The sequence below is a fragment of the Mauremys mutica genome, chromosome 3 (assembly GCF_020497125.1).
Source record: "Mauremys mutica isolate MM-2020 ecotype Southern chromosome 3, ASM2049712v1, whole genome shotgun sequence".
Taxonomy (NCBI): domain Eukaryota; kingdom Metazoa; phylum Chordata; order Testudines; family Geoemydidae; genus Mauremys; species Mauremys mutica.
The window spans coordinates 113,270,400-113,293,159 of NC_059074.1; the positions used below are offsets into that span (position 1 = coordinate 113,270,400).

The 22,760-nt window shown below is 40.1% G+C and overlaps 1 protein-coding gene across 1 annotated transcript in view; it reads left to right on the forward strand.

The window, feature by feature from the left end:
• PPP1R14C (protein phosphatase 1 regulatory inhibitor subunit 14C) overlaps positions 1-20,654 on the forward strand; it is a 67,996-nt gene extending 47,342 nt beyond the window's left edge. The window contains exons 2-4 of the mRNA XM_045010974.1: positions 6,927-7,010; positions 8,325-8,357; positions 19,311-20,654. Of these exons, the coding sequence (XP_044866909.1) occupies positions 6,927-7,010; positions 8,325-8,357; positions 19,311-19,385 (192 nt within the window). The 3' untranslated portion in view covers positions 19,386-20,654. The remainder of the gene's footprint in view (positions 1-6,926; positions 7,011-8,324; positions 8,358-19,310) is intronic.
• Positions 20,655-22,760: the final 2,106 nt, after the last annotated feature.

The following is a 22,760-nucleotide window of genomic DNA, read 5'->3' on the forward strand; positions in this document are numbered from 1 at the left end:
GTCTCAGGGAAGGAGAACATCCAACTGGAGCAGAGGGAAACTTTCCCATAGTTGGGACTCTCCTTCCAGATGATGTCGTGATATCTTCTCACACTGAGGATGCCTCTCTGGGGCAGAGAACTCCAGTTATTAGGAAGAGACAGGTAATAGTTTTTGGGGAGTCAATCATTAGAAACATAGATAGCTGGGTTTGCGATGACCGGGAGAACTACATGGTGACTTGCCTGCCTGGTGCAAAGCTTGCGGATCTCTTGAGACATCTAGATAGACTTATGTGTAGTGCTGGGAAGGAGCCGGTGGTCATAGATTCATAGATGCATAGATTCATAGACTCTAGGACTGGAAGGGACCTCGAGAGGTCATCGAGTCCAGTCCCCTGCCCTCATGGCAGGACCAAATACAGTCTAGACCATCCCTGATAGACATTTATCTAACCTACTCTTAAATATCTCCAGAGATGGAGATTCCACAACCTCTCTAGGCAATTTATTCCAGTGTTTAACCACCCTGACAGTTAGGAACTTTTTCCTAATGTCAAACCTAAATCTCCCTTGCTGCAGTTTAAGCCCATTGCTTCTTGTTCTATCCTTAGAGGCTAAGGTGAACAAGTGTTCTACCTCCTCCTGATGACACTCTTTTAGATATCTGAAACCTCCTATCATGTAGGTACCAGTGACATAGAAAAGGATATGAGAGAGGTCCTGGAGGCCAAATTTAGGCTGCTAGGTAAGAGATTGAAGTCCAGGACCTCCATGGTAGCATTCTCTGAAATGTTTCCAGTTCCACATGCTGGGCCAGTTAGGCAGAACTGCAGGGTCTCAATGCGTGGATGAGACGATGGTGTAGGGAGGAGGGGTTTAGATTTATTAGGAACTGGAGAAACTTTTGGGAAAGGGGGAGCCTATACAGGAAGAATGGGCTCCACCTAAACCAAAATGATGGAATCAGATTGCTGGCACTTAGTTAAAAAGGTTGTAGAGCAGTTTTTAAGCTGTTTCAAATTTGATGACAATATATATCTCCAGATCAGTGGCACTGCTGTGGGCACCCACATGGCCCCACAATATGCCAATATTTTTATGGCCGACCTGGAACAACGCTTCCTCAGCTCCCGTCCACTCACACCCCTTCTCTACCTACGCTACATTGATGACATCTTCATCATCTGGACCCATGGGAAGGAGACTCTGGAAAAATTCCACCACGATTTCAACAGCTTCCACCCCTCCATCAACCTCAGCCTGGACCAATCTACACGGGAGGTCCACTTCCTAGACACCACGGTGCTAATAAGTGATGGTCACATTAACACCACCCTATACCGAAAACCTACCGACCGCTATGCCTACCTTCATGCCTCCAGCTTCCATCCCGGACACACCACAAGATCCATTGTCTACAGCCAAGCACTGAGGTACAACCGTATCTGATCTAACCCCGCAGACAGAGACCAACACCTAGAAAATCTCCACCAAGCATTCTCAAAACTACAGTACCCGCACGAGGAAATAAGGAAACAGATCAACAGAGCCAGACGTGTACCCAGGAGGCCTCCTACTGCAAGACAAACCCAAGAAAGAAACCAACAGGACTCCACTGGCCATCACATACAGTCCCCAGCTAAAGCCCCTCCAACGCATCATCAGGGATCTACAACCCATCCTGGACAATGATCCCACACTTTCACAGGCCTTGGGTGGCAGGCCAGTCGTCGCCCACAGACAACCTGCCAACCTGAAGCATATTCTCACCAGTAACTGCACACCGCACCATAGTAACTCTAGCTCAGGAACCAATCCATGCAACAAACCTCGATGCCAACTCTGCCCACATATCTACACCAGCAACACCATCACAGGACCTAACCAGATCAGCCACACCATCACCGGTTCATTCACCTGCACGTCCACCAATGTAATATATGCCAGCAATGCCCCTCTGCTATGTACATCGGCCAAACTGGACAGTCTCTAAGGAAAAGGATAAATGGACACAAATCAGATATTAGGAATGGCAATATACAAAAACCTGTAGGAGAACACTTCAACCTCCCTGGCCACACAATAGCAGATCTTAAGGTGGCCATCCTCCAGCAAAAAAACTTTAGGACCAGACTTCAAAGAGAAACTGCTGAGCTTCAGTTCATTTGCAAATTTGACACCATCAGTTTAGGATTAAACAAAGACTGTGAATGGCTTGCCAACTACAGAACCAGTTTCTCCTCCCTTGGTTTTCACACCTCAACTGCTAGAACAAGGCCTCATCCTCCCTGATTGATCTAACCTCGTTATCTCTAGCTTGCTTCTTGCTTGCTTATATTTACCTGCCCCTGGAAATTTCCACTCTTGCATCCGACGAAGTGGGCATTCACCCACGAAAGCTCATGCTGCAAAACGTCTGTTAGTCTTTAAGGTGCCACAGGATTCTTTGCAACCTTTTTAATGTTAAGGGCTGAGGGAAAGCTGACACGTGCACAGAAACACATTGTTCGGACAGAGACATCCCTTAGGGGAAGATCTACTAATGGAGATTCTCTATGTCCTAGTAAGGAGGAGAGGATGGAAGAATATAAAATACTGGTAGGATCTGATGAGAAACCGTCAAATGGAAAAAAAAATCCCATTCAATTACATCATGTAATGGCAGACAGCTAAAAAGTGACAAGTTTTTAAAGTGTTTATATACCAATGCTAGAAGTCTAAATAAGATAGGTGAACTAGAGTGCCTCGTATTAAATGAGGATATTGATATAATAGACATCACAGAAACTTGGTGGAATGAGGATAACCAATGGGACACAGTAATACCAGGGTACAAAATATATCGGAAGGACAGAACATGTCGTGCTGGTTGGGGGAGTGGCACTATATGTGAAAGAAAGCATAGAATCAAATGAAGTAAAAATCTTAAATGAACCAAACTGTACCATAGAATCTCTATGGATAGTAATTCCATGCTTTAATAGTAAGAATATAGCAGAAGGAATATACTACCGATCCTCTGACCAGGATGGTGATAGTGACTGTGAAATGCTCAGGGAGATTAGAGAGGCTATAATAATAATAATAATTTATAATAAAGGCTATTAAAATAAACTCAATAATAATGGGGGATTTCAACGATCTCCATATTGACTGGGTACATGTCACCTCAGGACTGGATGCAGAGAGAGTTTCTTGACACCTTAAATGACTGCCTCTTGGAGCAGCTAGTCCTGGAACCCACAAGAGGAGAGGCAATTCTTGATTTAGTCCTAAGTGAAGCACAGGATCTGCTCCAAGAGGTGACTGTAGCTGGACCCCTTGGTAATAGTGACCATATTATAATTAAATTTAACATCCTTCTGGCAGGGAAAGCACCACAGTAGCCCAACACTGTGGCATTTAATTTCAGAAAGGGGAATTATGCAAAAATGAGGCGGTTAGTTAAACAGAAATTAAAAGGTACAGCGCCAAAAGTAAAATCCCTGTAAGCTGCATGGAAAGTTTTTAAAGACACCATAATAGAAGCTCAACTTAAACGTATACCTCAAATTAAAAAACATAATAAGAGAACCAAAAAAAGAGCTACACGGCTAAACAACAAAGTAAAAGAATCAGCGAGAGGCAAAAAGGCATCCTTTAAAAAGTGGAAGTTAAACCCTAGCAAGGAAAATAGAAAGGAGCATAAACTCTGGCAAATGAAGTGTAAAAATATAATTAGGAAGGCCAAAAAGGAATTTGACGAACAGCTAGCCAAAGACTCAAAAAGTAATAGCAAAATGTTTTTTAAGTACATCAGAAGCACGAAGCTTGCTAAACAACTAGTGGGGCCACTGGACGATTGAGATGTTAAAGGAGCACTCAAGGATGATAAGGCCATTAGAGAAACTAAATGAATACTTTGCATTGGTGTTCACAGCTGAGGATGTGAGGAAGATTCCCAAGCCTGAGCCATTCTTTTTAGGTGACAAATCTGAGCAACAGTCCGAGATTGAGGTGTCATTACAGGAGGTTTGGGGACAAATAGATAAACTAAACAGTAATAAGTCACCAGGACCAATGGTATTCACCCAAGAGTTCTGAAGGAACACAAATGTGAAATTGCAGAACTACTAACTGTAGTCTGTAACCTATCATTTAAATCAGCTTCTGTACCAAATGACTGGAGGATAGCTAATGTGATGCCAGTTTTTAAAAAGGGGCCCCAAGGTGATCCCAGCAAACATAGGTCAGTAAGCCCATCTTCAATACCGGGCAAACTGGCTGAAACTATAGTAAAGAACAAAATTGGCAGATGCACAGATGAACATAATTTGTTGGGGAAGAGTCAACATGTTTTTTGTAAACAGAAATCATGCCTCAGCAATCTACTAGAATTCTTTAAGGGGTCAACAAGCATGTGGACAAGGGGGATCCAGTGGATAAGCTGTCATGGGATAAGAGGGAAGGCCCTCTCACGGATTGGTAACTGGTTAAGAGATAAGAAACAAAGGGTAGGAATAAATGGTCAGTTTTCAGAATGGAGAGAAGTAAATAGTGGTGTCCCCCAGGGGCCTGTACTGGGACCAGTCCTATTCAACATATTCATAAATGATCTGGAAAAAGGGGTAAACAGCGAGGTGGCAAAATCTGCAGATGATACAAAGCTACTCAGGATAGTTAAGTCCCAGGCAGACTGTGAAAAGCTACAAAAGGATCTCTCAAAACTAGGTGATTAGGCAACAAAATAGCAGATAAAATCCAATGCTGATAAATGCAAAGTAATGCACATTGGAAAACATAATCCCAACATAAATTAGCTTTTACCGCTCAAGAAAGAGATCTTGGTGTCATAGTGGATAGTTCTCTGAAAACAGCCACTCAATGTGCAGCGGCAGTCAAAAAAATGAACAGAATGTTGGGAATCATTAAGAAAGGGATAGATAATAATAAGACAGAAATATCATATTGCCTCTGTATAAATCCATGGTACGCCCACATCTTGAATACTGTGTGCAGATGTCAAAAAAGATATATTGGAATTGGAAAAGGTTCAGAAAAGGGCAACAAAAATGATTAGGGGTATGGAACGGCTTCCGTATGAGAAGAGATTAATAAGACTGACTCTTCAGCTTGGAAAAGAGATGACTAAGGGGGAATATGATTGGGGTCTATAAAATCATGACTGGTGTGGAGAAAGTAAATAAGGAAGTGCTATTTACTCCTTCTCATAACACAAGAACTAGAGGTCACCAAATGAAATTAATAGGTAGCAGGTTTAAAAGAAACAAAAGGAAGGATTTCTTCACACAACACACAGTCAACCTGTGGAACTCTTTATCAGAGGATGTTGTGAAGGCCAAGACTAACAGGATTAAAAAAAAAACTAGATTAAATTCATGGAGAATAGGTCCATCAATGGCTATTAGCCAGGATAGGCAGGGATGGTGTCTCTAGCCTCTGTCTGCCAGAAGCTGGGAATGAATGACAGGGGATGAATACCAGTTCTGTTCAGTCCCTCTGGGGTACCTGGCATTGACAACTGACAGCAGACAGGATACTGGGCTAGATGGACCTTTGGTCAAACCCAGTATGGCCGCTGTTATGTTTAACTTTAGAATTCTGACTTCAATTGAATGGTGGTTTTTAGTCCACACAATACTTTCAAAGTACCTTATTTTTTTAACCCTTCTTACACTTAATTTGTACCCAGTTTTGGGGAAGAGGTTGGTGGTTTTGTGTGTGTGCATGCACACAGTATTTTAGGGAAAAAAGTAACTTCCAGTTGAAAATATTTTTTATTTTACTCAGTGAACATCCACGCCTAACTACTGCTTGAAGTGTCTGCTGCAAAGCAGTGCATTTGCTAATAATGCAAGTGACTTGCATTCCAGATCCATATTGATATTATCTAACAGTCTACAGTTCTACACTAGGATGTTTCTGTGACATTTCTTCTTTTTTCAAAAGGAAAAAAAATCCATCCACATCCCTCACGAAATAACAAAATGCAAACTTAGCTTAAAGGAGAAGCTTAAGTCTCTGTCCTAGTTGGTGTTTTGTTTGCTGGTGGAATCTGTGATCTGGCTAGTTATTTTGATGGTATGAGTAAAATGAATCTTGACTGCTAATGTCAAGATACTTGTAAGTACAGAGGAACAACTCGGACATTATATTTGGTTAGACAGTTAAAATGCTCAACAGAATTTTTTTTTACGTAATTTAAATGCAGTAAGCAGGGATATCTAAATTTAGCAAAAATGCTTTCTATTGGAGAGACTGAAGAAGCATGTAGTACTTCAAAATTTATATATTGCTGCTCATGTTTCCTAAAACTAGTGGGCAGAAAGATCCAATTTCTGAATAGCTTTGTCTCACATGTAACATCTGTCTGATTTCAGTGGTGATGCAAAAGCTCTGGGATATCAATTGAATATAAAAATCTTACGGGGAAAGACTTTGTGCATGAGATTTCTCATTTCTTCATTGTGGGCACTAGAAATCTGAACTTTTCAGCTGGGGACTTGGCTATCACTTTGTGCTAACAGTGAATGAACGTGACTTTCCATAACTGAAACGAGGTAGGAACAGCCAAAAGGCCAATCCAGAGTATAATTTTCAAAGCAATTCTTTTGCTTCTCTATCCTTTCCCCCACACTGAACACTTCATTGGCTCCAATCCAAGGAGGGCTGTATGACGCACTTCTTGAAGTAGGTAATACTGTTCCTGAAATTATCAGAAGAGTTGATTCAGAGAAATCTTCCTTCCTATACTAGCAAGGCCTAAGCATGCTGTGTGTGACCTCTCTTGGCCTAGGAATGAAGAACCAACCTGGTGTCTCTAATTGATTTTTTTCTCCTCTGACCCCCAGCAGATGGTAATGCACATACTATTGCTAGACTGCCAGCTCAGCTTTTAGGTCGAAGGACAACTTAATGCACTCAACCTGATTTTTCATTTTGCAGGAAGAAGAGATGCCAGATGTAGAAATTGACATTGATGACCTTCTTGATGCAACTAATGAAGAGGAGAGAGCTACCAAATTACAGGTAAAATATTTTTCCTAAAGTAAACTTGAAGATGGCTGACTTAACATATCAGGGTCACTATATCTTAATTCTGAATGACTCCGTTCTGGTGGAAGCCTTAGAATGAGTATTTCCTAAATTTGAGAAAAGGGAATTTAATGTAACCTATCTAGGACTACTGTCTGAATGTAAACAGATTCCCTAGCATCTGTAAACAGATTCCCTTCGCAAACTCCTTGAATGAGGATGACAATAGTATAAATACAAGGTCCAGTACACCAGTGAGAGGGATAATTATTCTGAGAAGTAGTAGAGCACCTTAACTTTTGTCCAAGTGTCGTTTGTATTGTAAATATGAAGAGGAAAAAACCCATGAGTAACTTTAAGAACCCCAGAAATCAGTGGATCTTCTGGTCATGACAATGTTGGTGTTATTCCCTATTAATGCATGTATACAGATCCCAGTGGTCTTCATTACATTACTAATCTTTTCCTAGCCATGAAAAAATAACTACAACTTCTATTGAAACGTGCAATTTTTTGAGCGTAAAAACATAACACATTGGTAGCCATTCATGGCTCTATCTAAAAATGTGCAGAAAAGATCAAGATAGTCAACAACAATAAATAACAGAACAGGGAAATCCAAAGTATGTCAGCTGAATTAGGCAATGACAGTAGACTTGTTCTAATACTATAATCTTGTTTGAGGTAAATGTTAATGAAATAGAGCGGGGGAGGGAAGAGAGGGGAGAAAGGAAGAATAGAAGAATAATTGTGTGTCTGGAAATGACACTTGAAGCCAATGCGGGACTTGCAATAAAATGGGTAATAGTTAAGATAGATGAGAGGAAATGGAACAAGATCTAGTATACCGACATTCATCCCAGTTCACATGTTATGAACCCAATTAGTGATGCCCTAATGAAAAGTTCCCAGTAAAAAGTTACTTGAATCTTGGGCTGTGTTGGGGGTAGTGTTTGTATGCATGAAATCTTAGCTTCTCCTCCTCGCTCCCATCTCCTTGGTGATGTACAAATTGGGATTTTGAATGTAGAATTCCTTTTTAAGGAAGCTGCTACTACTTCCCCTCTGAGCCCAGTGGTGTAGTCCCTTTCTGCTAGAGATACTTTGCTCCACCTATGCTGCTATGCTCTGTAAAGATTGCACATCTTTCCTCTGTAAACTACATGAAAACTAATAGACGTAGCTTGATTATATATGGGAAAAACACTATGAAAGTATGATAACCTAAGATTATAGATTTGTTTTTACTTTTCAAAACTGACATGATTTAATACAGAAACTGACACTTCTTTCATGTTTTACTTCTAGGAAGCTCTTGTAGACTGCTACAAACCAACTGAGGTGAAGTACCCCTTTTCTTGAATACCATTTTTCCCTGTTAAACAGTGTAGTTGCACTATAGCTATCTGTATCTTTAGGTAAAAATATGGGAATGCTGATTTGGAGTTGAGGGGGTCTGAACATTTCAGGCCTGACAGTCTCCCCTGGAATGCTGGAGTTCTGTTATTTGACTTGAGCAGGATTGGGCTCTTTGGAAGAAAGTTGATTATTCCTAGCTAAGTATTAGGGTTTTGATTTCTGATGCAGGTAAAATGTGCAAACTATTAATGTAGTGTTACTTGTCCTTCTCTAATGCTTTGGTTGCCTTCAGTAATACCTAAATCAAGATGTGAAGCTCAGATGTAAAGAAGTGAACAAATGGAATTACTTCATCTGAAATGATAAAAATCTGACCGAACGAATTACTATATTTGTGTAACATTGTTTCAACCTATTAAATGTATTGTATGGTCTCCTAAGCAAGACCATTAGACTCTCATCTTTTTTAACTTATCTTTGGGGAGAGACTTGCATCTTATTTTACAGACATTTGTTTGAGCTGTATGTGTCCAGCCACCTTATAAATGGATACAAATACAATACAGTGGAATGATTAAGCCAACAGACTTCTATTAAGTGGATATTTGCATCAAAGTTTAGAAAATAGTTGTATGCACCTATACCACAATTGCACATGTTTACTAGGAAGAGTTAGCCTGGTGATCTAACAGATATTTTGGCTTTATGCATAAAACCGCAATAGTTGAACTACTAAAATGCATGATCGAAGCTTTTAGGTTACTCAACAGTTTATTTAAAATAAAGTGGTCCCCATTATAAAAATCAATACCTTCTGAACAAATGCCAAATAGTGGTATCTAAGATACTGCAGTTATGGGCAGGGAATGCCTGGTAGCTTGGATTCCACTATTGGGTAACTGCTGTAGTCAAGCTGTGCTTGACGGGGGGGGGTGCCGTTATTAAACAAGGCTGTGGGCAACTGGTTCTGCTTCAGGGGAGAACAGGGCTGAAATGGCTGTAATCTGAGCTGCTTTCTTTAACATAGAATACTGAAGCAATCTGTCAGGCAAAACCTCTGTCATGGTTGAAAGGACAATTCTTTGTCTATTTCTGCCTTAAATTCTTACAGAACCTTATACTGGAGAAGTCTGTTTATGACCAATTGCTGCAGCTATGGCCAATGAAGTCTTTTGTTCGTGATGATGGAAATGTTGCTCAGAAAGGCTCGGATACTAATGCTGGTTTAGCTTATTCTTCAGTGTGATGGAAATGGTAGAGGTGATACGTTGCTGGGATTCCTACAGAGATACTAGGCTAAAAGTCCAAATCTTCCTGATGTGTCTCACAGTAGTTGTGCTACGTTTGAGATGACCCAGTCAACATATTCCAGCAAAGGCCATTGAACTTCAATTGTTTTTCATGCTATTGGTCTGGAAGGCTGATCTGGTGTCAGGAACCTGACATTGCTGATGTCCCTTGGCCTCTGAGGTGGGGGAGATGGAGAGAGGAAGGGTGAAGAGATGCAGAACAGGAATAGCTCAAATGGACTTATCGAGGGTGGCTCTGAATGTGTCTCTTCTGTTTTAATCTTGCAAGATTACCCCATTTTCCCAACTAGATAAATGTGTGAGGATGGCTTTTTTGGGAGCGAAGGGTAGGGCAAGAGGGCAAACTAATAATTAAAAAATTAGTTTAAGCTAAAATTGTTTTGCTTAAAAATCTGTTCATTATACCAAAATTCTGACTAGTTTTTGAGACAGATACAAATTTTATTTCTTTATTTTAAATACACACCTGACACTTGAGAATGAGGCGGTGTTCGGTGTTTAACATAATTTTAGAAAATATCTGTATGCGTGAAGGAATTCACGTACAGTAATAAAAACAGGGTTAATTGGTATGACAGCTTAAATGGAACAGTAATAGATTTGTGTGTGCATTAACATTAAACCCACTAACGTTAAACTGAAAGTGAAGAGCCAAAGTTTGAAGGCACCATGATAGGGGATTAGATTTTAGTATTCTAAATTCTTGGTCCTTGACTCCTGTGCCAGTGAAGTGGAGGCAATGCTCTTACCTTGAAGAGTCTCCTCTCACGCCCTTGGTGACCCTTTGAGTTGGCATGGGAGTAGAATTGACAGACTGCAGTGAGCAGGGTCTCTTCTTCCTCTGCCAGTGAGGTAATCTGCCCAGTTTGGGGTTGAGAAGGGGAAAAGAAAAAATCCTGGGACATGGAAGAAAAAAATACTGTTTACATATATATAAACAAATACACAACATGCGCACGCATGCGTGCGCACACACATATATGTATATATATGTGTATATATATGTGTGTGTGTGTGTATCTGACTGTTATCACACTAGCATGTGAACTATTTCTATAAGAGCAAGAGAAGTAAGTGTGTGTGTGTGTGTGTGTGTGTGTGCGTGCGCACGTGTGTGCGTGTGGAGAGAAGTGTAGTGTGTGGCATTTCTCCTTCTAAGGAGCTCTAATTCAAACATGATGATAAGTTCTATTTCTGGCAAGGATTTAACATTTAAAGATCTACCACCTGAAAAATGCTTGTGATCCTGAGTTCTAAGTAGAAAAAATTAATGTAGTATGAAATCTGCAATTTTACAGCACATGAAAGGAAAGCCAATAAAATCAAAGTTCAGTAACTTGAAGCTACATTATATGGATTATAAGGTGTCATTTTGGCAGATTGGTCATCTGAAGTCAGTTCTGCATAGTTTTGTCAACTCTTAGGAGGTGGAAGGTTAAGGAAAGTTTCAGGAGTTACTTTTGTGCATTTATACTCAATGGCTTTTCCGATCAGAAGAAACAGAATTATTTAGGTCACTCAGCAGGTGGCAGGTTTTAAGGTTTTTCTCTCTTTTAAATTATCTAAAATAATAATAGGCACTAATTTATTAGTGTTTATCTTCCTTCAAAGTAAAATACAACTAGACATCTGAGCATGCTCAGTTCTTCTAAAAGCTTAGGTTGTGTAAGACAGCAATTGCTGCTACTTTCACCTGAACGAAACATGTTTAAAGCTGGCATATTGCAGTAAATTATCATTTTTATGACTTTATAAACTTAATTATTCAAATAAAGAAATGTCAGTCATTCAGTATTCTCAAATCATTTTGATTAAGAAGGTATTATGGATTATAGTTTGGCTTGCATATAAAATAAGACCCACTGACTAAAAGCTATTTAAATATATTCAGTGTAACATCTTAACCAGGAAAAATGTGTAATGTGACTGATATGTCCCCTAATCTCAGAAGCAAGTTTGGTAGTGTGTGCCAGGAACTAAAAATGTCTTCTGGGCACATGATGCCAACTTCACTGTGTTTCTAAAAAGCAATGGCTAAGAGGCACACTTTGCAAGCTACTGTTAGATCCTAAAGTATAAATAATAAAGGCCTGCTTCCTTAATGTGATTAGGTCACACCTGCTGAAGAGAAACGGAGATACCTCTAGAAAACCCAGGGTTGGAAAGAGAATATAAGCTTAAAGAAAAGCCTCCAAGTCTGGCATGCAAACTGAAATTTTCAGACTTGGGCAAGACTTTGAATTTTATTGCTGAAGTCTTTCCACCACCTAAGAGTGGATACTCCTTTCATTATACACGGTTCAAAAATTGGGGATCCTTCTGTGACAGACTGAATGACTATTTTGGGGTGAATGAATATTTTGGAAGACTACTGTAGCTCCTTTTTCAGATGAATGGAGAAACTTAAAGAGCATTTTAAGTCTCATCTGCAAAATAACCCTCATGAAGAGGTGAGGAATGTATGTTGGGTCCATATTTTTCTTTATCCATGAGGGTCACTTAATAAATTTTCATGTTCCAGTTGATTTTAATATTTATGTATTCTGCAATAACTTGAGCCTCTGTGCTCAAAACAGCTAGCCATTCTCAGAAAAGAATACCATCCCTATACTCTAGCATGTAGAAAAAGCATGGCCTTTCTGCACTGTCCTGGGAGTGAGAAGATCAGATCTGGGGCAAGTCAATATTTCTGTTCCTCAATTCCCTGTCTGTCAAATGTGGGGTTGCTTACCCTGAATCACAGGGGGTGTTTGTGATGATAAATTAATGTTTGTAGCACTCATGTTGCAGTGATGAGCACCATAGAAAAGCTGCTGGGTATTGTCACCTGTCAAGGAGGACACTAGAACTTACTTTTTTGACGATCTATTGAAAATTGAATATTAAAGAACTGTTGTGGACCTGACAAGAATGAGTTTTTATCAAGGCATCTGTTTTGAAGAACTTGAGGACTCTGTCTGTATTAACTTTTGAGAATCTCCCACTGGTGCAGCTCCACCATTGGTAGCAATACTGAGAATGCTAGTATGAGAGCAAGTCTCAGAAACCTCTGGCTGGTCTACGTTAGTGCTCACGCTGGTGGGGCTGCCACAGTGACTAGCACAATGGTAGGAGATTTCCTGTTGTAAACAAGGCCAATGAGATAATTCATGTCTAGACTGTCTCTGACTGGGGTGATGTGTGTGTGTGTGTGTGTATGTATGTATGTATGTGCTTAACAAGCTCCTGTATCCATGAATGGAGTCAGCAAAAGAAAGTACAGGACTCTACTAGTTAAGTGACTTAGTCAGTTCCCCCTGGCTACTTGAACAGTTGGAGCATTTCAGAAATTTTCAGTCCTGCATTGGTAGCTTTGTAACAAAGCTTTTGGACTACAGTTTGGGCTAAGTGTTTGGGCATGTCTCACACAATGCACATATTGTGCAGTTTACTCTACAGATGTGGCGGGCAAGTTCAATTTCAAACTAGAAGTTTACAACCTCAAAGCCAAAAAATCATAAATTTGCTGTGGCCTTGAAACAACAGTAACAAGTTCAAAACTTCATCTTTAACCACAAGGTTGTAATATTTACTGTTCAAAACCAAGTAGGAAACTAAAACCAAAGAAATGCACCTTTTACAAGAGAGGAAATGCAGTAATCCAAATAGACAGAGTATAGAGAACATAGGGGCAGTTCTTCAGATGGTACATAAATTCTTAGCTCCATTGACGTAAATGGAGCTATGGCAGTTTGCAGCTGCTGAGGATCTGCTTCATATTGTACAGTGACACTGGAGAGCACTAGATTTGCACTCTTAATACCACAAACATAAGCAAAGGGCCAGAAATGTGTTTCCATTGTAGTGGTGATGGTGCACTGTGTGGGGGAGAAGAAACAGCAAAAACAGCAGTGCCTGCGAATGGTTCAGAAGGTGTGGGAATATCTCTTCCCAGTATACCTTGCGGAATCCACTGGCTAAGTGCCACAATAGAGATGGGAAAGGTCAGTCCCAATGAAGTGGCACTATCCCCTGGACAACTTGGAGGAAGGGATTATGTCTCTGTGAGCAGCTTAGTGTGCAAGAGGACTGCTAACCACTCATGCTTTGGACCAATATAGATTGGGGAGAGAAAGTAGACCCATGGTTCCACCTCCTTCGTTCCCCTTTTGAGACACCTGTCACCACCCCGCTCCACCAAGGGATCGTAGTGGGAACAAACCCTGCATTATCTTTAGCACACTGCTGGCAACTGAGGATTTGTATATTTTCTTCCCCACACACACACCTGTGTAAAGACCTGTCAGTCTGTTCCTTTATTGAGACCAGGTGGGTGAGGTAATATCTTTTATTGGACCAACTTCTCGAATGTCCTGGGACCAACAGAGCAATAGCTCGCTGTTCTTGTATTGCTCCAGCTGATCAGTGTCCCTCTGAAGAGATGTCCTCCGCCTGTGGCCAGTGTTGCTCAATAACCCCATCAGGAGTTTTACTTGGTTGTGGAGAGCTAAGACTGTGGTGGGAAAGGTTACTTTGTGCAAATGAATACTGCCCCTTATTTGGCTTGTCTAGTAAACCAGACTAGAAATGCTTCTGTATAGGATTCCAAGTATTTCTAGGATAAGAGGATCTTATCACAAGTATCCTGTACATGTGGAGAAACATCTGTAGGGATGGTGTCCAATTAGACTCTGGAACTAATTGGAATAATTTAAACAGGAAACCTGGAATTCATTGTTGGTCATTAAAACAGTGAATCACACCTCCAAAGGGGAGAGGTGAAATGATTTCCCCTCTTGCTGAACTAGCATTTCATCCTTTTTTTTTTTTTTTAAATTCTGCTTTATCTGAACTGCATGCCTGTGATTCTAGGAAAAATGTTAGAGTGGGGAGACCAGGAAAATGCCTGAAGGTCTGAATATAAATGAATTCAAATGAAATATAGATTTAGTCTCAGTCTCACACTCTCTCATGCATATTTGCTCCTTTGAATTAGAAAGGCATATCTTCTAGAAACAATGGCCTCCCGTGGTTCATTTGTAACAAATTGTGTTTACAGGTGACCTGCAAAAGAAATTAAACTAGGTTTGTGCCTTTTTTTACTGCGTTGAAAATAAAGGCCTTACTTAGTGTGTTTTTTTGTTTTTTCTTCTTTAAAAATAAGAGGGGTGCCAAGTTTTGCTGCAGGGATTCCTTGGAGATATCAAAGAGCGAACTTTCTTAGCCCTTTGATTCTTTAACAGAACTATTGTTCCTAAGTGTTTCTCAGGCATATGAGTTAAATAGATGTTAACAAAACCAGGGAAGGGAAGTGTGTTGATTTTTTAAAAAAATTGGGTTCTTTAACACAATCAGCTTTTATTTGCATGGTAACTGTCAAACCTACCAATTCTCAACCATAATCAATCAAGCATTCCAAGAAAAACAAGGTAGAGAGAACCAGGATTTCTAACGTAAAAGTAAATAGTGGGAAACTTGTTTCTGAAGGGGTGTGTGTGTGTAGAACAAATAGCCCCCCACCTATTAAGCTGCCTCCTTATACATCTGTAAAGAATAAAAGGTGCAAACAACCAATTTCAATCCTTTTCTGTGTAGCATTTAAAGAAAGCAAAGGGCCATTGCTGTGCCAGAAGTATTGAGTTAGCTAATTTGGTGATTATAAAATGAATGCACAATAAACCATTATGAAGCATCTTCCCATCTCCCAATCAGCCAAGGAAAACAAATCTGCAGCCTTATGAGATCCTTCTTGCTTTCTTTTTGCATGCTTTCAAAGCAAAGAACAGCTGAGTATGTGAGCAGAAAGGCACAGCTGTGTATTAGTATCTGAGTTTTATGCAGGCATCAGGTGCAGAATGATGCCCAGTGCAAAGCAAAAATGTGCTGGAAGCACTCTGATTAGGAACTTGCTTCACTGCATACCCGCGGCATATATTAACTACTGCATGGTGTGAAGTGTCTGCAACCTACAAATGCATTGATAGTCATAAGTTTATATTTTAGAATTCTTTATCACAAGTAAAATTGCTCCTGAGGGGGAAATCGTTTCTAATAATTTCATTTATTTCCTTAAACCACACACATTACCATTCATTTATCTCCTTTCCTGATCAACATTCTTCACTTAGCTTAGATCTGGCTGGGGATTTCTCCACCTACCAGCTAGCCAAATCAGCTTATTTTGATGTTCTGTTGGGAATATTAAGCAGCAACCAGCTGAAATTTCCAATGTAAAATGAAAGCCTCTTGCTCTGTATGATGTGTAGGAGGGTTGTGGCTCTACTTCAAAGAGGGCTTCCCCCTCCTTTTTTGAATTTCTAAAACAGTGTTTCTTCTACTGATTGCTCATAATCTCCCATGTGTATGTTTGCTTTCATTTTACACAGAGATTTCAGCTGAAAGTAAGCTGGTCATAGTTAAATTTGATATCAAAGGGGGAAAACTATTGAACAGCTCCTCTAGGAGGAGGGGTGAGAGAGGAGCTCAGTGGAATTCCATGGCCACATTTCAAATAGGAAAACCTGAGCATGCCAATATCAGAAGTGCAGCTATAAGGGTTCTTCTACTCACTTCTTAGGTACACAGGTTGCTGATCAGCTCTTTTGTGTCCCATTGATGTTAAGGAGTCAGCCAAGTTCTGAGCTCCATGTTTTGCAGCTGCCGAGTCAGGGGGAAAAGGAGGTGAAGTACCTGCAGCCTTTTATGGGAGCAGATAGGGAAGTTCCAGGCATTTAGAAAGGGAATGGAAGACTGATCAAATAGGGCAGAAAGGAAGGAAAAAATTTCTCCTCCTCCTAAAACTATCCTAATCCAATGTTTGAGACATTGATGCATACTTTTTTCATTTGGGACAGCTGTGGGAGAAATCTATTCCATGTTTTGAAAAGTCTTCTTCCCATAATCAAATCTCTTCTAAATGGGCAGGGAGGAAACTTGCTTTCCTTCTACTGCATTGGAATAATATGTGTTGAGACTCGCGCAGTCCATCCAGAAACACACTCTTGAGTTAAATATATATCTAATCATAAATGTTACTGATAGTGACATCTCCCATAAATACTGTAGCCCTGATAGCAAACAAACTTAAGCACTTGTTTTATCAAGGTTTCAACATGTGTATTTGAGCCTATCAGTGTGGCATGTAGGTGCTGACTTTGTTCACTGGCATTTCTAACCCTTCCCCCTCTCCCAACCTTCCCCCCGAATGAAACTTGGAAGTGCAACATTTGTTATGGGCTAAGCAAAGGGCTTTATTTTTATTTAATATCACTATAGCGACATTAATTAATCTAGGGCCATGGCTATACTTGCAAATTTGCAGCGCTGCAGCAGGGTGTGAAAACACACCCTCTCCAGCACTGCAAATTGCGGCGCTGCAAAGCGCCAATGTGGTCAAAGCTCCAGCGCTGGGAGCGCGGCTCCCAGCACTGTACGTTATTCCCCACAGGGAGGTGGAGTACGGACAGTGCTGGGAGAGCTCTCCCAGCGCTGGCGCTTTGACTACACTTAGCGCTTCAAAGCGCTGCCGCGGTAGCGCTTTGAAGTGCAAGTATAGCCATAGCCTAGGTCTGATTACTTTCAATTCCAAAATGGAAATGAAAGTAATCTTGTCAGCTATTTCCTGGCTTGCTACCCATATCTATATTATATTTCAGTATTTAAGAACTTAATGGCCAAGCTGACACTCACATGTGCTAGTACTTATGTCAACAAATTACCATATGTTTTTACAGTACTACAGATGGCACTACTGGTAAACTCAATTATCCAAAAGTCTCAAATGACATTAAAAATCTTAAGATTAGTTGGAATTCCAACTAAAACAAATTTTGGGATCTAATCAAAATTTTGATTCAGGGGATAAACTCATTTTGTATAATTTGTTTGATTTTTACCTGTATTAAGAGGTGATATTGTACCAGAATTCATGAAATGTAAACAAAAAGCTATGATCATATACAAATAATAGTAGATTCATAATAACAAAGCAATGTTAAATTGTGGCCTCTTTCTGCAAACCGTGACTCATAACTAGTCTTTAAATGTGAAAGAAAAACCTGTTGAAGTCAGACTACTAGCTTGATTAAAGATCAACCATGTGCATAAGTTTATTATTTTCAGGGGTGGCTCTAGGAATTTGGCCGCCCCAAGCAGTCATGCCTGCGGGAGGTGCACCGGAGCCGCGGAACCAGCGGAGCTCTCGCAGGAATTACTGCGGAGGGTTCGCTGGTCCCGCGGCTCCGGTGGAGCATCCGCAGGCATGACTGCGGAAGGTCCGCCGGACCTGCCTGCCGCCCTCCCGGCAAAATGCCACCCCACACGCGCGCTTGGCGCGCTGGGGTCTGGAGCCGGCCCTGATTATTTTAAACAGCACTGGCCCTTTTTAAGTTTAAAAACCATCCTTAATCACTCAAATTGTATCTAGATGTTAGTTGCTGGTTTTGCCTAACGTAAGCCTTGCTTACACTAGGTAAACTTACATATATTCCCACCTATGGTGACCCAGCTTCCGCAGAAATTGTGAAAGCACCATTGGGAGACCTCATGTGGGCAAGAATCCCTCACCCGGACCCACTATTATTATGTCAATTAAATTTCCTTATATTTAAAAAGGTGGTAAAATGGGGTTTGGCTCTGGGACCCATATAGCACTAGTGGGAACCCTAGTGTGACTACTTGGCAAAAGTGGGGCTAACAGTGATGGGGAAAGGGAACATTTTTGGCAAGCTTTTCCACTGTAGATGTGGCGTAAATGGCAGTAATTTCTCAGTAGTAACCACTGTCGTTAGAGGTTTCATAATAACTTCATATTTTTAAAGATTGTAGCTTTCTGAAACTGTCATCCTGGGGATGAAATTTCCTGAGCTTGATCTTTGTCTGAAGGTAAAAATTTTTGAGGGCAGGTTACCAAAATTGCCTCTGTTGTGTTTGAGGAAAGTGCAGGTGAAAACACCTTGTTGCACTTAGATTTCAACTCTGATCTCATACAGAGCTACATTTAAAAAAAGAAAGACTAAGGGCATGTCTCCACTTACCAGTAGATTGGTACTGCTGCAATCAATGCAGCGAGTGTCGATTTTAGTGGGTCTGCTGAAGACACGCTAAATCAATGGGAGAGCACTCTCCCATCATTTATGTACTCCACTTCCCTGAGAAGCGTAAGGTGTAGCCACCGCGGTAAGTGGATCCAACTATGCTGACCTCAGTTACGTTATTCACGTAACTGAAGTTGCATAAGTTAGATCGATCTTATCACGGAACTGGAGACCAGCCGTAAGTTTGAAACATAACATTTGATGTGAGCTGCTGCTTCTAGCTTTTGAAAAAAGCTGCTCAGTGGACAGCTGTCAAATAGACTTGTGTAATAAAAGGGTGGAAGATGAATAGCAATTGAGCTCTATTGCACATAGAGGGAATAATGAGTTTCTTTCCTTTCCATTTCATGATGGAATTGTGCATGTAGCCTTTACTTTAAGGTTCCAAGAGCTCTCATACATTCCACCTTATCAGTAAAATCTTATCTCCTGGATAAGCTTGTATAGTTTGCTTTAGTGTTCCTCATTTGAAAAAAAAAAAAAACACCCCAAAAGGATGTCGTCTTAATGATACAAAATATTGATTATTTCTAATCTTTTTTTTTCCCTAGGAATTTATCAGAGAACTGCTAACTCGGATAAGAGGGATGAGAAAGCTAAGCCCCCCTCAAAAGAAGAGTATATAACTACTCAAATAGTAGCACTCTTACAAGAAACCCAGCAAGGGAAATGGGACTTTGACTACAAGACCTTTATTAAAATAGAGTTGTCTTTCCGAGCAACTTTTGTTTGGTTTGGTTCAGTTTTGACATTTACTCAAGGGAGTCTTATTTCATGTGCTTTTAAGGGTTTTTTTTAAGTGTCAATTTTTTTTATCAAGGATACCAACGTTTTTGGATGCTGCTCAACTATCCTACAAAAGGATTATTGAACCAGGTGAAGAACCCAGGCATTAGTGACCACGCCATAGCAATGAAGGGCAGCAATCCCACATGGTGAATCAGAAGAGTACGTAAACTTGCAGAGCTAGAAGAATTGCCTTTTTTTTCCCCCTAGCAACTAGTTGGATAACATTTTTAGTTGGTTGTACATTTAACTCATGGATGTCAAGTTTCTTGTGCTTGTATGTACATAAGTTGTAAAGTGGGGGTGTGAATACTGTTTCACGTGGCTGGAAGGGGAGTTGTTATTGTAAACTATTTAAATGGTGGTTGAAGCAAACGTGTTACCAGAGGGCAACCGTTTAGATTACCAAAATGAGTGCTGCCATTTTATAAATCCATTTTAAAGCACCAAGGTGAAGAATTTCAGCATATCTTCTCATACAAAAAGCAACATATGAGAACTGGGGAGTTTCTTAAGGGCTTCATTTGTAGACTTCTAATTGTTTTATTGACTTTGATGCTTTGCCAGATCATTTCCTCTTCACCTCACAGTGTGTTAGAGTTTTATTAACCTACTGTATAAGAACCTGACATGATACTTTGAGAAATGTCAATCACCATCTAAAAAATGTTTCACGGTGTGGGGGAAAGAAGTGCTACCAGAGCAAACTAAAAGCACTGTTTTGCATTGGAGGTTTTAATGCAGATCCCCCTCTCAATAAAGATCAGTGTAGCATTTGTTTATAGCTCTGTCCCCAGAACTAGGGGGGACTTGTTAGTTATGGGTCTTCCTTTCTTGTGAAAGCAAGAATGGAATACTTTCAGTGGATCCCTGACACTTCTTAATCAAGGACATTTTCCAGATGTTCTGTAAGCTACCATATGCCAGTAGATGAATTTAGTCAGGCATTTTATATCAAAGGTGCTCTGAACATATTTTATTTTTAAAAATAAGAAATACATGTTTGTGAATTTTATGTATACTGGCAAGCTTTTTTAAATGTATTTAATTTTGTAATGTTTATCAATGATTTTATTTACCAGATATTTACTCAAATAAATGGAACAACTTGTGACTCTTGTTACATCTACACTTTCCAAAGTTACTAGTGCCTATATTCAATGATAGTTATACAGATGTATACACAGAAAAAATGAGTTGGTCAATACATGTCAGTCCAGCTTAGGCTGGCCTAATACCCTGGCTTGGTGGGGGGGTCAAAGGGGGGAGTTTCTATGAAGAAATTATCTGGAGAATTCCCTTTCTTTTAAAAGTCATCTGAAAGGGAGGATTTTTTAAAAAATTGTTTTAGTTAGTTAGTTATTTGCTGCTTTATAATGGATAGAGCCTGAAAACTGCTTTCAAAAAAGCTTCCCCTGCTTATCTTTTACACTAGAATATTAGGAATATGAAATTTTCTTTTCCTGATGTGCTTTGGATGACCAAAGAACTGGAGTGGAAAATTTCTCAGTCATCAGTCATAGAGTGGAGGTATTGAATCTGTCACCAAGGGTACCTTTTTATCCCAAGCATGGTCAGGAATCTATGTAGATAAAAAAGAAAACAGTTTTAGGTTGTCTTAAAAACTGTCTCACAGCAGCTCAGTTTTAAGTCTTGTCCCTCTTGATGTTTTGATCCATCTCCGCCTTCCAAAAGAGTGTCTCAGGGCTTGTCTTCATGTACAGCATTATAGGGTACAGTTACACCGGTGAAGCTGCCCCACTATAGCGCTTTAGTGAAGACTCAACTACAACAATGGGAGAGCTTCTTCCATCGGCGTAGTTCGTCCACCTCCCCAAGAGGCCGTAACTATGTTGGCAGGAGAAGCTCTCGCATTGACATAGTGCTGTTTACCTGGGGGGTTAGCTTGGTATAACTACGTTGCTTAGGGGTATGAATTTTCCACACCTCTGAGGGGTGTAGTTATACCATTATAGGTCTGTAGTGTAGAGCTGGCCTCAGCAAAAACATTGAAGTTGAGACTTCAGGTGAAATCCCGGACCCACTTCAGGTGAAATCTTGGGAGTTTTGTCATTGACTTTAACGGGGCTAGGGTTTTACCCTTTGATCTCCCTATTTTTGACACTAGAAATATCAGGTAAAACCTTTCCAGGTGTTAATGCATTATAAAGAAGCAAAAGAGCAGAATACTTCTCTTTAACTCTGTTGCAGGTCTCTTAAGACTAAAGTCACTGTTCTTGACATATGCTCCTTGTACAGGAGGATATGCTGCAGACCGACTGATGTTAGAATGTCTGGAACCACACCACATTTTAAAGAAAGTGACTCATATGGGAACCTTCCTTAACTTACCACCTAGCCTCAAATGTTTGAGTATTAGATTTCAATAGTCTCTGCAGACTGAAATCAAATTCTGGGATTGGTACAAAGTTAGTCGTCCTTTCTAGTGATTAAAGAATGTATTATGTGAGATGATTCAGGGGCTTTCACATGCCTTCCTCTAGAAAACTTACTACCATGTACACACTTAGAGACTTTTTCATAATCTCCAAAGTAATAATTCAGTGAAGTATTGACAATGAGACACACTCCAGTTCGAGAGACTTACCACTGGCATGGAGACTAGTGGTTATATTTATTTTGTTACTGGAACAATATCGGCTTACGTGAATATTATTCCCCTGCTATCTCCCAGCTTTGGATACCTGTTTCTCCTCAGGCATATAATGGAGACGGGCCTAGAACAACTCCCTAGTTCTAAACACCACAGAACTTTGCTTTCTCTGAATAATGCAGCTGGCTTATTAGTAGTAACATCCTAGATCTAAACACCCTGAGAGTTGTGGTATTTGGAATCTATGTCTGAATTTTGTGACTTGGCCCATAAAGGTTTTATTTATTTATTTTAAATATGGCAAACTTTCTAGTCCTGTGGTAATAAAGCATAGTACAGCTAAAGCTACACCAACTCACAAATATATTGATAATTACGCTGCTGCTGTTTGTTCTTCACAAACAATAAATTGCCACTATATTAAATTTTACCTAAAAAATATGCACAATGTTGCTAAATGTTAATTAGCCAGAAAGGTGTAATGTGCTCTCTTTGTTGTTAATTGCATCCTTTGTGATCTTCTGATTTGCACACAGCAGATATTGCTGGAAATAATGGTACCATCCTTTGAGGAACTGTTTGGAACAGATAAATCATGCCC